This window comes from Perognathus longimembris, chromosome 2 (assembly GCF_023159225.1).
Source record: "Perognathus longimembris pacificus isolate PPM17 chromosome 2, ASM2315922v1, whole genome shotgun sequence".
NCBI classification, from domain to species: domain Eukaryota; kingdom Metazoa; phylum Chordata; class Mammalia; order Rodentia; family Heteromyidae; genus Perognathus; species Perognathus longimembris.
In genome coordinates this window covers 123,089,331-123,107,189 of record NC_063162.1, presented here as the reverse complement: position 1 = coordinate 123,107,189, position 17,859 = coordinate 123,089,331, and the positions used below count along the sequence as shown (strand labels likewise).

Genomic DNA, 17,859 nt, shown 5'->3' with positions numbered 1-17,859 from the left:
ATCAAGGTTGAAAGTCCCTGAGACTGTTATCTCTGATTAAACTACTTAGAAAAAGCTGGACGTGGCACTAAAGCTCAAGTGGTACAGTCACTAGAGGCTCAGGGACACCATTCATACCCTGAGTTCAAGCCCCAGGACCAGCAAAAAATACATACATACATACATATATAGCTATTAATCACATTAATCAGGCAGACTTGAAATATATACATATATATGTATATATACATATTCCATGCTGTTGTTCCTAATAATATGACAACATTAAGTTTATTTGTGGAGTAACATTAATGAGCTATATGTCTGAAGTGTGAAACAGATAAAAAGTGGTAGCAATTCTGCTTAGAAAACAAACTGCCATCCTAATCTTGTGTCTAAAATAGCTCAATATCTATATAATTTTCCAAATACTCAAATAAGGGGAATCTAGCAAGCATTTGATAGTGTAGAATTACCTGCAAAGTTATTAGCTTCATAGATCATTTCCTATTCTCCATGCTTGAAAATAATGCCATAATACAAAATAAAACTAAAGGTACTATGTAAGATGACTTCCAAATTATAATATAAGATTTTTAATTCATTGAGAATATTTGCTCTTTTTCCTCCCATTGAAATGTTTCAGACTGAGTTTAGGTTACATAAAATTTGAAGCTTAAAAGTTTAGTCTTTCTGATAGAGGCATAAATTCAGAAAGAATGACATTGTTCCATTTGTAAGGAAATGGAAGGACTTGGAAAAAGTTATACTAAGTGAAGTGAGCCAGACCCAAAGAAACATGGACTCTATGGCCTCCCTTATTGGGAATAATTAGTACAGGTTTAGGCAAGCCATAGCAGAGCATCACAAGGCCCAATAGCTATACCCTTAGGAACACATAAGATGATGCTAAGTGAAATGAACTCCATGTTATGGAAACAAGTGATATATCACAGTTGTAACTACTTTCAACGTCCTATATGTATGTGTAGTTTCTATTATTGATGATGTTCTTGTATCACCTTCCTATGGTTGTACCTACACTATCTCTGTAATCTTATCTGAGTATATTGGAAACCGTGTTTACTGGTATTGGAAGTAGGAAATTCAAAGGGAATACCAAATTTGAGAGACACAGGGTAAAAAAAGAGAAATAACTACAAAAGCAATACTTGCAAAACTGTTTGGTGTAAGTGAACTGAACACCTGGGGGGGGGGGGAGGGAGGGGGGCATGAGGGACAAGGCAACAAACAGTACAAGAAATGTATCCAATGCCCAACGTATGATACTGTAACCTCTCTGTACATCAGTTTGATAATAAAAATTTGAGGAAAAAAAAGTTTAGTCTTATTCCAATTTGATAATATTAAAAACATACAAACATGTTCAATGTGAATAGTTACTTCATTGTTAGTTTCGCATAGGTACATCAACTAATCTCAAATTGGAAGTTATTATTGCCTCACCTAATACATTTTACAAACAAAATATTCCACTATAAGAAACTGACATAAAGTAATCTTCCACTGTTAAGACTTCTAAACATCAATATTAAACACTTATTTAGTGATTCAATTTGTCCTCAGATTACATTATAATAGACAAAGTCTAATTAACTCAGCAAAAGAATTAATGAGCCATTAACTTATCTGAAGTTTACTTATTAAGCATTTATCAAGCATTTAATGAGCATTACACATGGGAACAAATATAAATGAGGAACTACTAAGTGGACAAGTACAATAAAGATCTCTTCGAAAATAGATAAAGGCCTAACAAGGATCTCAAATTTTCAACAGTTTTGATTTGGTCCTTAGCATTTCAATGGCACATTTACGAATAACATAAATAAAGGAAAATAAGAAATTTTCAGTTAAGGTTATAAAGTGGATGGCAAAAGGGAAACACTATTAAAACATCTGTTAAGATACTATAAATCATCTTTTCCTTTAAGACTTTGCTTGCTAATTCTTATTTTCTGTAGCTGATAGAAATAGCTTAAGCTGATACTTTCACAGACATGTAATAACAAATTCCAAATTTCATTTTGCCCCTGTAATTTAGAAATAATTATATACTCAAACAGGATATACACTTCTTTTCTGAGAAGTAAAAAGTAAGTATTACAGTCCTATATCAACATAAATATATAATTTCTTTGTGAGGGTAAATAATACAACTCTTAATATTTTGTATAGAAAGGATTTCATCATTCACAATTATTTACAAGATACTTAATTGATCAAAGTAAGATTTTGATCTTGTACAGTAAGGTATAAACTGAGGAACAGCAATACTAATCATTTGCTAAACATCTAGGGAAAAATTGCAGGAAAAGCAGAAAATATCAACTGGAAACTGATAATTACAGTTTACAGATGAATTGAATGTGAATTCCCAATGATATGAAGAATATATACATGTAACTTCATATAAAAACATACAAATAAAAGCAACTAAAATAATTAAGAAGAGATTTCCTATATAGCCTGAATTACATAGAGAAGTATGTTTTCCAAATCAAAGCTGCTTAAACTGCAGGCTAAACAGAGTTATGGATATTAGTTCAAAAGACTTGGGAAAACAAGCACAGTATATTCAGTAAATTTATAAAGTTTAGCTTTATAGGAGAACCCAATAGGCACACAAATGAGAACAATGCATTTCTGACCAAGCACTGAAATATGTATTTGTAGAGAATATAGCCTTATTAAAAAATAACATAAAATGAAATTTAAATTTAAAAATCAGCATGAATATTCATATGATACAACATAATCATAAAAATGTAGATTCCTGACAGAGGTGTCCAATTCCAAAATAAATATTAGAAAAAATGGAAAATATTAGCTGTAGAATTTTTATTAAAACAATGAATTCCTATATAAAGTTATTCTTTAATCCTAGAGCACCAGTGCTTAAACTCAATTTTTAACAGAAAGATAGTGTTATAAATATGAGATATTTTACAATACTGTATATTGAAACATTATTCAAATATTTTAGGAAGTTGAAGATGGATGAATCCTACTTTTTCTCTAGACAAATAAATATGAGAAGCTAGAAATGCCCCACTACAAAGTGGTCATTTTTTTCTCCTTTCTTTTCCCTATGGCTGAAATGAGGGTCTCATGTAGGTTTGGCAGGTGCTTTACCACCTGTGTCACACCTCTAGACCTTTTTGTTTTGGTTATTTGTGAAATAGGCTTTTAGCCTGGACTGTCCTAGACTGTACACATCTTATTTATGCTTCCTGCATGGCTGAGATGACAGGCGCACACCACATCAACCAGCTCTTAACATGTTGACACGGGGGATTATGAACTTCTTGCCCAGCCTGGCCCTGAACAGTGATCTTCCCAGTCTCAGCTAAGAATTTAGGTGTGAGCCGCCTAACGTCATTTCTAAAAGAAAAATCATATTTCTTTCCTGGGTTATGTAAAAAATAAACAAAACTTGGTAAAAAAAAATGTGTAACTCCCATAACAAAAAGGCCTGAATCAATCCAGTATCTAAAAATGCAGTAAGATGGTACAAGAGCATATAGATTCATATAACTTAAGAAAGATCAGCAGTTCTATAAATGTCAAACTACTATTTGATACAAATGCTTTCAACACTGAAATTCCCATGGACTGAACTTTGTTTATTATATAAGATTATTTTAATTTGTTTTGGGTTTTTTGTTTGTTTTTTGCCAGTCCTGGGCCGTGGACTCAGGGCCTGAGCACTGTCCCTGGCTTCTTTTTGCTCAAGGCTACCACTCTGCCACTTGAGCCACAGCACCACTTCTGGCCATTTTCTATATATGTGGTGCTGGGGAATCGAACCCAGGGCTTCATTTATATGAGGCAAGTACTCTTACCACTAGGCCATATTCCCAGCCCTAATTTGTTTTTATACTTTCATATATTCCATTCAAATATGTTCAAGCCTGGTATTTCACTACTAACATACTTCAAAAATGACCCAATGAACAGATGTGCTCATATGTCATCTAAATCTGGAACTACTTCCCTCTAAATTTTAATAAACTTATTCTTCAGGACAGCTCCCAGAGACTCTACATAAATTACTTCAAAGAACATTAGCCTAATATTACAGACATTGTTAGCTTAGTTAATGTATTTTGTATTTCTACTTTGGGGCCATATTTTAACTTTATCCTTATCTTCTAAATAATACAATTTTTAAAATAGTATGTTTAAAACTGCATGCCATCCTTTGAAACTATGTTCCTAATTATGTTCTTTTTTTCTTTTTTTTCTTTTTTATTTGTTTTGTTTTTGTGGCCAGTCCTAGGGCGTAGACTCAGGGCCTGAGCACTGTCCCTGGCTTCTTTTTGCTCAAGGCTATTACTGCACCTCTTGAGCCACAGCTCCACTTCCAGCTTTTTTCTATATATGTGGTGCTGAGGAATCGAACCCAGGGCTTCATGTATATGAGGCCACCACTTTACCACTAGGCCATATTCCCAGCCTCCTAATTATGTTCTTAATTACTAAAATAAGTGAAATCATTTTCAAAATAAGTATTTAAATACAATAGTAATAATTTGTTTTATTAATATAAGATTTTTCTTTTTGAAACATCTGACTTCTTTGTCATCAGTTAATAGGGCATTACTACAGACAAACTTTGAAAGAAAGCACACTATAAGAACCTTGTGAAACTGCCTTTGAAAGTCTAGTGCCTCTTTGAACAACCTGTTTTGTTAAACAACTACTCCCCCATCTCACTAGGCACCTTGAGTAATGTTTCCATTCCAGCAAATAAGCACATGGCTAACATTAGAAGGCTCTCACCTTCAGGAATAGCCACTGTGCACCATCCCAGAGATTTGAGTAGTGTCATGTTTGATTTTTTTTTAAGAAAGAAAAGTACCAAAACAAAACAAAGAAACAATGAAGAAAGAAAAAAACAAAAACCAAAATCCACCTACGCCATCTTTTCACCTTTCTTTATTTCACAAGAAAGAAGCATTTAACACATTTATTTGGGTAAGCAATAAGAAAGTGTTAATAGAGCCCCTGTCAGTAAAAGGTCCACCTTACCATCACTGTTACTACTTCATCTTTTGTAATATACTAACACAGTTAATTAACTATGGTTTTATGAGATGAACATAATAAACAATACATACAGGAGTCTAGATTAAATTATTGTTTGGGGCCTCTATATAAAGCATTGTCAACTTTTTTTGCAAAGAGAAAACTAAATTCTCATGTGTTCAAAAGTGAGATTATCACTTATATACATGTAAATCCAGAGTATAACCACACGTGGCAGGTTAGTGAGTGATGAAAATCTGTTTCTGAGGTACTGTCCTCACTGAATAAGATATTTATAAAGGTTCCAAGCTGTATTTGGGTTGTTTTTCCCATTTTATCTGTGATAAGAAAATGATGAGTGTGGGACTTGAATCCCTACAGGCGGGGTCTCAGCATTCCACTTACCTGACAAGATTCTCATTGTCTCCAGTTCCTTTGCAAGTTGCACATTCAGTTCTTAAATCTTCAGCCTTGGGCTTCTTTTGTAACACAGACTGTCTTTGTCTTCTTTCTCTAGGAACTCTTTCCTGCCACAAAAGGGAGAATAGAGCAAAACAAAATTAGGCTATCAGGGAAACAGAAATAAGCTTAAACAAGAAAGTTTCTCAAGCTCAGACTATAAAAAGTGCTTAACTTATTCCAACCTCATGCTTTTCTTCCTCAGGAACAAAGCTTCGTTTTCGTCCTCTTGTTCTCTAAAAGAAATGCACAAAAATACTTAATGTTTAAATAATGGTAAAAACAAACTTTCTCTGTTAATGTTACAGAGAAAGTAATACTTAGAAAATTAGAATTTCTAATTAGTATTGTGCTGCTTCATTGCATTTTGCTACATTTCACATCATAAAAAAGCACAACAAATGGAAAACACTTGACAGTACTTTACTCTGAAATAAACAAATACCTATAATTATGTACGCTATTAAATTATCACTTTAAGATGAACTTGTATATTTTTAATTATTTATAACAGCTATTTTAATTAAGTTCATTTACTACCAAATGGTAATCAATGCCAAATATTTGTAGTAACATAACACAAGAAACATAATTTCCTGGTGGAAAAGTAAGAATATAAAGTGATGGTATCTCAGAGATCTGAAGAAGGAATCTACAAAAATGACCTGTTGGTGTCATACCATGAGAGGTGATCCTGAAACCAGTATCTCAGTTCTTAAAATGAGTTATTATTCTTGCAAGTTAAATCCAAAGTTAACAATTTAATCCCAAGGAGAGATGAGTAAAATTACGGAATGAACAATAACATCATAAAACTCCATAAAGATTCCTTACAATTGAAAATATTACAGGATTATACCCAGTGAGATAAAATTCCAATTAGTACACTAATTTCATATATATATATGTATGTATCCATATATAGTATGTTATCAAAAGTAAATAATAGCATACTTCCTTAGTGTTTTATCAAATTAGTACACTTTTGGAAAATGGCTTAATTCCTAACACAACCATTCAAATTCACCAGTTTTCAAGCCAGAGAAATTTTGAAAGCTATGGATTTATTTCTATTTTTAAGGACATAACAACAACTACAAGCATTAAAAACGCAAAAGAATCCATTTGAAAATTTGCCTAAGCAAAGTATTTCAAATTCAATGTCTTTGAATAAATCATAAATATCAAAATTTGTAAGAGAGATATGGGTTAGGGTATGAAACAAAAAGCAAAGGTAAAACAATTGGATTATATAATAAATTATAATTAATGAAGGGTTTGCCTCATCTTAAATATATACAAGAAGCCATAAGGAGACCATTTTCTATTATATTTTATGAACATAAACTATAAACAAAATTAATAAAGCAATATGAAGACAGCATGTGGAAGAAGGAAGAACTTAAGTAAACCCTTAAGGATGCACAGAAGTATAAAATGATTGATCAATTCAGGCCTCAATTCCAAATTACACTACATTTTGTAAGTAATTATTAATAAAAGCAAATGAAATTATAAAATATACTTAGTGCTAGAGGGGTTACCATTTCGTAAGTCAGGTAATCAGTACAGAAATTAGTTAAAAAATCAGTAATAAATATTGATTTTATTTTTTGCTGTGTTATTTTTAAACAAATACATTTGGGGAGAATAATTAGATCATCTTGTTCTTAATCTGTCTGTGCTACTTTTATCTGAAAAGAGGAAATAAAAACAGGGGCAAAGACACTGGACTAGTGTTGGATACAATGTATCTAAAAATTAAAAATAAAATATTTTAATGTCCTTTCTAAAATAATAACCTAAAAGAAATACATCACCATATAAAATAATAAAGTTTTAAGCCATGCTGCTTTACTTATTGTACTTACTTTTCAAAATCATGAAATATATAAAACACAAAAAAAATATGTAATAAGGGAGAAAGAACCCAGAACTTCAAAGAAAACAGAAGATAAGGCTGTGTGAGCATATAACACTGCAAAGAGAGGTCCTAACAAGTCCTTTGGCACTTGCATAAAAGATGAAAAGTCACCAGATGACACCAAATGTAAAGAAAATGAAAAGAAAAATTTGAAAGCTTTCAAGTTACATTAAAGTTATTACAAAATATGCCCAAAAGTACAAACATCAATTTTAAAATAACTTCAAAAAGGACATGGACAAGCTAATTTATATTTTCTTCAAAGTAATTTTCTTGCCAAAAAGGAGAAAAACGTTTCCACATAAAAAACAATGCAGAGAAAATGTCTCAAAACAAGGTACTTAAACAGAGGTATGGCACGCTTTCTGTATGGTAATTTTACAATTTCCCCAGAGCCAAATGACAGATACACAGTAGAATGGGATTGACTCCTTGGTAATGGACAGGGAAGTTCCAGAGTTAAAGAACCCAGCCAATTGGCATCAATTAATAACTATACAAATACTAAGAATAAAAATGCTCATAATTCAACCTATATGCAAAAGCCAATATGCTAATTATCAAAATTTCCTTCAAAGAGAAATAATTTGAAGAAAACAAGCTCATCTAAAAATATTCACAATTATTTATATTAGAAATAAGATGGTTGAAGTTGGGTATGATGGTACATGCCTAATAATGACATACTGGGCTTCCTCAAATACTGCCACATGTGAAGGCCTTCCTGTCCTTTACACACCCAATGTTATCAGACATAACATGAAGTAACACTGTTAATATCATGTATCATAAGGACCATTTTTAAAATTTGTTAACATCACACAATCCATGATGTTGTCCACAAATACCTGATGTTATTTTTAAATGAAAATATGCAGTAAAATATGGGAGAATAGTATTGGGAAAGAAAACAACTCAATAATAGAGCTTGAGAGCTGGAGATGTAACTTGATGATGAACCTCCCTAACTTACCTAGTATGTATGAGGCCTGAATCTAATCCCAGCAATGCAACACATACACACACACACACACACACACGCCCAGTAGTTCAAAAAATGAAGCTTAAAAAAAGAAGCTTCAATGTAAAGCATCTCAGACAATTTTGCATTTCTAATGGTTTCTAAACAATTCCTCAGAAGCAAGACTTTCAATAAGAGACATACAACTAAATTTGCTAAAAGGTCTGGACCTTTTAAAATACCAAGTCCCAGATAATATTCATTATTAAAACGAAAGAACATTCATTTTCTGTAACATCAAATAACCTAAAACTATTTTTAAATAACCTGAACCAAATTTTAGCCTAAAGTCTGTGATTCAAGGGAATTGGACATAAATTTTAGAATTTTAAATGATCATTTTTAAAATTTTTTCTATTGTTATTATAACAGTGAGGTACAGAAGGATTACAATTATATAAGTCAGGTAAAGAGTACATTTCTCTTTTTTGTTGTTTTTTGTTGTTGTTGTTGTTGTTTTTGGCGGTTGTGGGACTTGAACTCAGGGCTTGGACGGTATCCCTGAGCTCTTTTACTCAAGATTAGCACACTCTACCACTTTGAGTCACAGCCCAGCTTCCAGTTTTTGAATGGTTAATTGGATATAAGTCTCATGGAGACTTTTTGCCTGGGCCGGCTTTGAATCACAATCCTCAGATCTCAGCCTCCTGAGCAGTTAGGATTACAGGCCTGAGCCACTGGTTCCTGGAAAAAGTACATTTCTTTTTGAAGAATGCCACCCCTTCATTAGCTCTCTCCCAGTTTTTGTCTCCCATCCCCAACCCCAGTTGTATAGTTCATTTTCAACATAGTGCCAGTGAGCACAATTGCTGCATTTGTTCATTTAAAAAGTCCAGAGTCGCATATCTCTGAAATGAAAGCTTGAAGCTTAACATTATCCTGTTACATCATGAAGGTAAAATTTTCTTTAAATTTTTGAGAGAAAAAAAGATTAGCATAAAAACAAGCTGCATTTTTATCCATATGGTCAAGAAGATGAAAAATTGACAATAATCTATAATATTTAAAGACAGATTATCTAAAACCATGCTAAAATAAAAAGCATAGGGAGGAGAATAGGAGGAACAACAGTTATGTAAAAATGTAACAAAGAGGAAGGTAAGTACAAGGGTTCTTAAATAACATGTTAACATTTATGTGCCTGGATTCCCTCAAGTAATCCTAAATGTTAAAATTTATTGTACATTGCGCCTATTGCCTTATTTCACTTACATTTATATTGAATGCATATTTGAATTATTATAGTTTGATTAAAAAATCAATAGTTAGCATGGACTCCTATCTTTGGTTTTCTAAAAAAGCTTAAAAACCTTTAAACAAGAAAAGGAGAGTGCGGGAAGGGGAGATATTTCTAAAATGAAATGTTTTTTGTTTTTTGTTTTTGGCTTGGACTCAGGGCCTGAGCACTATCCCTGGCTTCTTTTTGCTCAGGGCTAGTACTCTACTACTTGAGCCAAAGTGCCACTTCTGACTTTTTCTGTTTATATGGTGCTGAGGAATCCAACCTAGAGCTTTGTGCATGTTAGGCAAGCACTCCACTGCTAAGCCACATTCCCAGCCCCTGAAATGTACTCTTTATCTGACTTATTTAATCACAACCCTTTTATATATCACCTTTGCAAAAAGAATTGGACTACTAAGAAAATGTAAATGCATAGTTATAACTACATTAAAAGCAAACTGGTAATGGTGAGGAAAAATACTAAGTTTAAAAAGGGTCTGCTTTCATCTTACATAACACTGAATAGTGAGCACACAAATATCATAATATTATCACAATATACACAGTTTCTTTCTGTATTATAATTCTAAAACTAAAGATAAGACTGTAAAAGACATTTCTCTAACAATAGGCAAAATGGAAAAATATTTCATAGGAGGTAGTCTTAGTAGACAAGGGAATACAAAGTAATAGTGCTTTACTCTAAGATCTTAAAAATAGCTGTAGATATGAGCATCAATTACAGAGAATATTTTAGGAATAGGAACTCACAGGTTTGTTTTTAAAATAAGCATTCTGTTTAGTTCCTTTTTTGTTTTTGTTTGTGTTTTTTTGCCAGTCCTGGGACTTGGGACTCAAGGCCTGAGTGAGCACTGTCCCTGGCTTCTTTTTGCTCAAGGCTAGCACTCTGTTGTTTTAAAGAAGGTTCAGTGGTGTGGTGGCTTAAGTGGTAAAGCACTAGCCTTGAGCTGAAGGGCTCAGGGAGAGCAGCACCCAGGCCCAGAGTTCAAGCCCCACTACCAACACAACAACAACAAAAAGAATGTTCAATAAAATGCAATGGTTTAAAAAAAGTGATAATAAGTAGCCTAAAAATATCTGTAGATAGCTCCCTTAAGGAGAGTCATGCTTTTTAAAGAGTTCTGGTCTTGGCTCAAGGCAATAAAATTTAACTTCAAGCTAGCCACTATGGGTTCTGAACAGATTTGTAGAGTACTAATATGAGAGAAAAAACAAACACCAAACTTTTATTTAAAATAGTCTCAGCTTGGTAGGATTATAGATACATAAGTAATAAGAACCATAAACGCTTTCTGAAAAATTCTTTTTTTTGTTTGTTTGTTTGTTGTTTTTTTTGGCCAGTCCTGGGCCTTGGACTCAGGGCCTGAGCACTGTCCCTGGCTTCTTCCCGCTCAAGGCTAGCACTCTGCCACTTGAGCCACAGCGCCGCTTCTGGCCGTTTTCTGTATATGTGGTGCTGGGGAATCGAACCTAGGGCCTCGTGTATCCGAGGCAGGCACTCTTGCCACTAGGCTATATCCCCAGCCCTCTGAAAAATTCTTGAAAGAATTTTCAATAAGACAGAAATATCAACAAAAGATTTACATATACATTTACAAGAAAAAATATATAATTAACCAAAACCTTACAAATAAATTATCAAAAAACTAGTACTGAGGGAATGCAAATTTAAAACATAATGTACATTTTTTACATGCACCATTTTGGAAAGCATAAAAACAGAAACACCATCTGTTGCTTCAATAAGTACATGCAGAAAACAAATGGATGAAGAAGCAAAACTGTAAAATGCAAATAGCCTGTAACTCTGCAAATCTATATCCTGTCACCACAGTACAGGAGACACAGGAATATATAAAACTCAGTTATCAACAGTAGAAAGACAAGAAAAAACCTGCTAATAAAAAGAACAAAACACGGGCTGGGGATAAGGCCTAGTGGCAAGAGTGCCTGCCTCATATACATGAGGCCCTGGGTTCGATTCCCCAGCACCACATATACAGAAAATGGCCAGAAGTGGCGCTGTGGCTCAAGTGGCAGAGTCCTAGCCTTGAGCGGGAAGAAGTCAGGGACAGTGCTCAGGCCCAGAGTCCAAGCCCCAGGACTGGCCAAAAAAAAAAAAAAAAAAAAGAACAAAACAAAGTCAAATGCTAAATTCTCTAAATAGAAAACTATATATTAGTGAAAATAAATAAACTACAACTAAATGGACCAATAGATATGAACCTAATCAAAATAATGTTGGTCAACATATCATCTTAGGAGGAAAAAAGGTTGACCCCTTTCATACAAGACTTAAAATCGAAACACTAAACTATATATTACTTTTGAATACATAGAGTTAAAATTACCTATTAGAATAAAAAATATAATAAATAACTAGAGAATAATAAATATAAAGTTGAGAAGTAACCTCTGTGCTAGGCAAGTAGGACTGTGATGATTTCACAGGAGGCATCCAATGCTCTTTTAACCTTCAAGGTGAAAAAGGTTAGGAATGTAACTCAGAGAAAGAGCATGTGCCTAGCATATGCAAGGCCCTGAGTCCCATTCCTGGAACTCTCAAGCAGAGAAAAATAAACATATATTGCAGTAAGCTGAAGAGTAGATATAGAGTGGAATATATACTGGATGGTAGATATATACCCATTATTTCTATTATGCTTTCAGCTGATCACACAAACTATAAACCCAGGTAGATATATTTCATAATATAGAAAAAGAAATTACAACTACGAATACAGATGGTTCTTTGGCTTTGTGTATAGGTTTGCCCTCTATATCTCTCACTTTTTGCCTGAGAACATTATGATGATTATGGTAAATATAGAATAAATTACCGTGTTTCTTATTGGAATCTTCTTGGGCTCTGGAGGCACATCCTGTGGAACAAATTTCACAGGTTCCTTAATCTGCCTCCTGGACCGCTTGGTTCCATCAGGTAAGGTTTCCATGGCCATGTCTGCTTCCATGTCACTGCTCCCTGCCTGGTCACATTCTGAGCACTGCCTGCAAATATGAAGAAATAAGGTCATATTTTTATTATCTTCCAGCTTAAGTTGCAGTTTCATAAACAAACATATACATGGATATATGTGAAGAATATAAACACACAGGTAGTGTGATAACATACAGGAAAACATATATTCCTCTCAGAATGACTAGAATGAATAATATATACAACAATTTGAAATATATCCTAAGAATTAAAAGAACACATGTGACAATGCTATGTGTTTCTGATTCAACAGCAATTAAGAACTGATTAAATGATGATGTTTCCTTGAGTGACACATACTCATAGTAGATATCTGAAAATTATAATCCTTTGTGGACTTTGATTCTCTGCCATATCACAGTTGACATGGCTTTGAACAGTAGGTTAATGACAAACTGTGCTGAAGAAAGTCCACAAAAACTTTAGAAGCTGCTGAAAAATAAGTGGCAACTTATATATTAGCAATATTTATGTTGTTAATTATTAATGGCCATTCAGAAGCTTACAACCAGTTTTTAAAAATAAATTTATATTCATATTCTTTCTTCAGTTTTGAGGGAATGAGAAATTAATTTTCTAAGTCTAATTTGAGTATTCTTTAAGAAAATATATATATACAAGTTTATTTGTTTAACATAAATATGTGTTTATATTAGTACCATTGACTGTAACGTATAATTCATTAAACACTCTACTCTCTAGAAACTTCCTTACCCACTTGATCTTGTTAACTGCTTTACTTATTTCTATCTCCAACTTAAAAACATATAGTTCCCCCTCTTCTCCTAAGCAGATGATACAATTTTTAAAAAACCAAATGATCATAACACTTATTCACTGAACATTCTGCTATATAGTATCATCAAATCAGGTATCTCGGATACTTTTACCACAGTAGGTGTTACAAACTACCTGCTCTTTCCCAAGCCCCCATCACCCTCCAGGTCATTTCCTTCAATAGTCTCAACAGACTTCTATTTCATTAGAATAAATGTGCATATCTAATATGAACTCACTCCCCTTCCTTTCCCTATGCTGGCAATTCCTTCTGTATTTTATACCCGTTTTTGCCTGTCAATATGTCTCAAATCAACCCAGCCAAAAAGCACAGATTATGGAGGGATATACTCAACAAAAAGAGAGAGAGAACACCAAGAAATGGAGACAAGAAGTTGCTCTCCACCCCCAGATGGTAAAGAATAGCAATGAGCCACTGTAGGGCTGGGTTTTTAAAGGTAGAAGTTATGCATTCTACAGCAGGTAGTCACATAGCACAAACACAGGGGGCCAACCCAGGGGTTCAGAGTAAGTCACAAATGGGTTAAGCGAGCCATTTACAGAAGCAGAATTTCTTGGTCAGGTTGACCTAATATCAACTTTAACAATTGTTACCATGTTTCCCTAATATCATCTAGGAAAGCATAAGCGGGCTAAATAATCCAGTACTCAATCATAAGTGAACTAACCTGACAGTCGCCATGGCACTTCTGTAACTACTACCATGATTATTTCTATAATATATTTACTATGATCATTTTTACAATCCATTACTATGGTTGCTACCTAGATACAGAGAGGGACAAGGGCTACACATATTTTTAAATGTTAAACTAAAAGGAACTAGTCTCCTGGGTGAAGGTGAAGCCCTCTAGCATGGGGTCACCAAAATGGAGTTACAGAAGCTAAGAGTAAACTCTACGACAGTGAAATTTTACAAGTCTTATTATTTCTAGGAGCTTGGGGGCTACACTTTGCCTTGGTTTTCACAAGTTTATCTCAGTTGGGAAGGGGAAGGGGAGGCACAGAAATGGTGGGATAAAGGGTGAACTAACTCAGCAGTGATACTAACTAGATGTTATGTTGAAAATAAACTATACAACTTGTGAAGGCGGAGATTGGAAGGGAAACAACTGAAAGAAAAGGAGGAAAGAGGTAATATTGTTCAAAAAGAAATATACTTATTTCCTGACTTATATAACTCTAACCCCTCTTTACCTTCTCTTTACAATAAGAATTAAAAAAAAAAAGAATGATATCCTTAAGCCTTAAATTAAGACATTTCTTCCTGACAAGTAGGTTTGTATTTTCAGTATATGGGGTTAATTTTTATATTAATAAATACTTTACTTTTACAGATCTTAAAAAAATAACAAAGAAATTTTGAGCTAACATCTCTATAAGTCAGAGCTCATTATTGGAAGAAGCATCCAGATAGCAAGTTCTAAAAACCAATAGTTAAGAAGAATATGGGATCTGAGACTTAAGACAAGTGATGCTGTAGCAATTCTGGCTAGAGTGCGCAAAATAGAAATTTGGTAGTGAGAGTGTCACCACAATCTTGTAGAAAAAACAGCCAACAAAAAAAAAAAAAAAGGTCGTAACATTTTAAAATATAAACTTATGGTACTTCTGGGAGCTTTAACCAAAAACTGGGAGAGTCACCAGAACTAGGAAGCAGCTACAACAGTGACCACATCAGTGATGTGCACTGAAATGTCTAACATCTGGGTGTACTAGGGGGAGGAAGAAAACTCCACTCATTACATTTTCTAATTTCATGGTATTAATAGCTCCACACCTGGCAACTTCAAGTTACCACCTTGGAATCACAGAATATGGAGTAGGGAAAGGATGAGTAATAGGCTCATGATTCCATTTTCCACTATATTAATACAGCAGACTTAAAGACACAATTTGGGCTTGGAATATGGTCTAGTGGTAGTGCTTGCCTGGTATACATGAACCCCTGGGTTCGATTTCTCAGCACCACATATACAGAAAAATCCAGAAGTGGTGCTGTGTCTCAAGTGGTAGAGTACTAGCCTTGATCAAAATAAGCTAAGGCCCTGAGTTCACACCCCAAGCCTGGCAAAAAACAAACAAACGAACAAGAATTAGGTGGGTGCTGGTGACTCACACCAGTAATCCTGGCTACTCAGGAAGCTAATATCTGAGGATCCAGGTACAAAGCCAGCCTAGGCAGAAAAGTTCATGAGACTGTTATCTCTAAGAAACTGCTCAGCAAAAACTAGAACTGGAGCTGTAGCTCAAATGGTAGAGTGACAGCCTTGAGCAAAAGAAGCTGAGGTATAGCACACAGGCCCTCAATTCAAGCCCCAGGACAGGCACAAAAAAAAAAAAAAAAAGAGAGAGAGAGAGAGAGAGAGAGAAGTAGTCATATTTTAATGTCCTTCAGGAAAATGTAACATTCTGAATAGATGGCAATTGAAAGGTGTGGAATTTGCTTTTTTCTATAACTGTATGTGTTTAATGTAAAAACAATACTTATGGTGGGTGTTGGTGGTTCATATCTGTAATCCTAGCTATCCAAAAGGCTAAGATTTTAGAATCATGGTTCAAAACCAGTGCAGGAAGGAAAGTCCCATGAGATTCTTACTTCCAATATACCAGCAAAAAGCCAGAAGTAAAGCTGTAGCTCCAGTGGTACAGCACCAGCTATGATGAAAAAATTAAGAAAAGAATAACCTGGCCCCAGTACCACCACCACCCCCTGCCACACACACACAATGCTCATACTTTCTCATGTTGTTCCTTATAAAAATCAATCAAATAAAATTTGAATATCTGTTTCTTTTTAACTAAAAGGAGTTATTAAACATCTGTAGTGTTTCAATACGGTTAATTCAATGAACAAATAATTCAATTTTTTTCTCAAATAGTTCTAGATATCTCAAAGAATGGACTGGTTAATTAAAAATCAATCAACTAACAATAAAAGATAAAGCATCTGAGAAATAGCTAATTACAAAGAAAATTGCAAACACACCCCACAGAATTCATGCCTTAAAAATTAACCCACTTGTAAGATACCAAACTCAATTGAAAATATACTTCTTAGAAAAAAATACATATATACATGTACATAAATATCATGCTAAAGTACAATTTGTTACAGTTTAAAACACAATGTTACTACAGAGTAAAATGCATATATTCCAATGAAAATGCAAAGAAAGCCTTGTTACATTTGTAATAAAACTGTCATATAATTATCATATATATTTATAAAAATATGAATACAAAACATTCTAAACACTTTTTTATGAACCAGTATAATACTTCTTGTAGTGCTAGAGTAACCCAGCTCTAAGCCCCCTCCATCTTACTTACCAATAACTGTTTTTGGTCTTTCTGGGCATTCTAGTTAGAGGAGGATCTAGACATCCAAGATGGTAATGAAGTTTACAGGTATCACACAATAAGAGAAGATGTTGGTCATGGTTCTTCTTACAAATTCCACAACTTAGAATAAAAGCAGCAAATGAGGATTAGATTGTCATTGTGAAACACCATTAGCTATAACATCTTTAAACTTTGTAAATTGTCATCCAGATTATATACTATTTCTATTTCAATAAATTATATATCTCATAGCAAAGATCTTTTCATAATAGCTGAAACAGTTCAGAATTCTTTGAGATATTTAAAAATAGTGTGAATACATGTATATGTATGCACATATAAACATAACAGCTTTCCCTAAACTCTCCTTTCTTGATGTAATTGATAAACTTTACATGAAAAAATGAGGTATTAATTTTTATATACAAAAAGAAATGAGACTTTTACTTAGAGTTGGAAAAAAATACTATGTCAGCTTACTCTAACAAGTGAACACTGTTACGAGCACAGAAAGTAAAGAATAAAAATATTTCTAAAAACAAAATTACTGTGTCTGGACATAAAGATAAGGTCATACAGACTCAAATCTAAAATTCATCCTCTGTACACACTACCTACAAAAATTCATGGGTGTATATAAGCTATCCATTATTACTTTCAAACAAGCAAAACTTTATAACTCACTCAAGTATAAGATATAAATGTTCAGTCTTTTTTTTTGTTGGCTAGCATTATTAAAAATGGGTGATTACTAATTATAAGAAATGTTAAGTAAATGTAAATAATTAAATTTAAGATAGTAATCACATTTTAAAGTAGGTCCAGTTCCCTGAGTAAAACTGCTCATCATGCCTTGAAACTTATACTTAAATGTCTCTAGTTACTTATAGACAAAAGTCATTTGTCTTATTAACTACCAACAAAACTCTCCTCTGCCATTTACTCTAAAATACCACTTGATAAAATGAGCCAAAAAGTGATTTTCACTTAAATTCAATTTGGACAAATTAAATTTAAGGTATCTTCTTACTGTTAAGCAT

At 33.6% G+C, this 17,859-nt stretch overlaps 1 protein-coding gene across 2 annotated transcripts in view; it reads right to left on the bottom strand.

Annotated features, from left to right (window-relative positions):
* The window catches only part of Phf14 (PHD finger protein 14), a 126,048-nt gene that overhangs the window by 62,902 nt on the left and 45,287 nt on the right, over positions 1-17,859 (bottom strand). For both annotated transcript variants that reach the window (XM_048340085.1, XM_048340084.1), the window contains exons 13-16: positions 16,808-16,939; positions 12,519-12,687; positions 5,676-5,726; positions 5,437-5,558 (exon numbers count right to left, since the gene is read on the bottom strand). In XM_048340085.1, the coding sequence (XP_048196042.1) occupies positions 5,437-5,558; positions 5,676-5,726; positions 12,519-12,687; positions 16,808-16,939 (474 nt within the window). The remainder of the gene's footprint in view (positions 1-5,436; positions 5,559-5,675; positions 5,727-12,518; positions 12,688-16,807; positions 16,940-17,859) is intronic.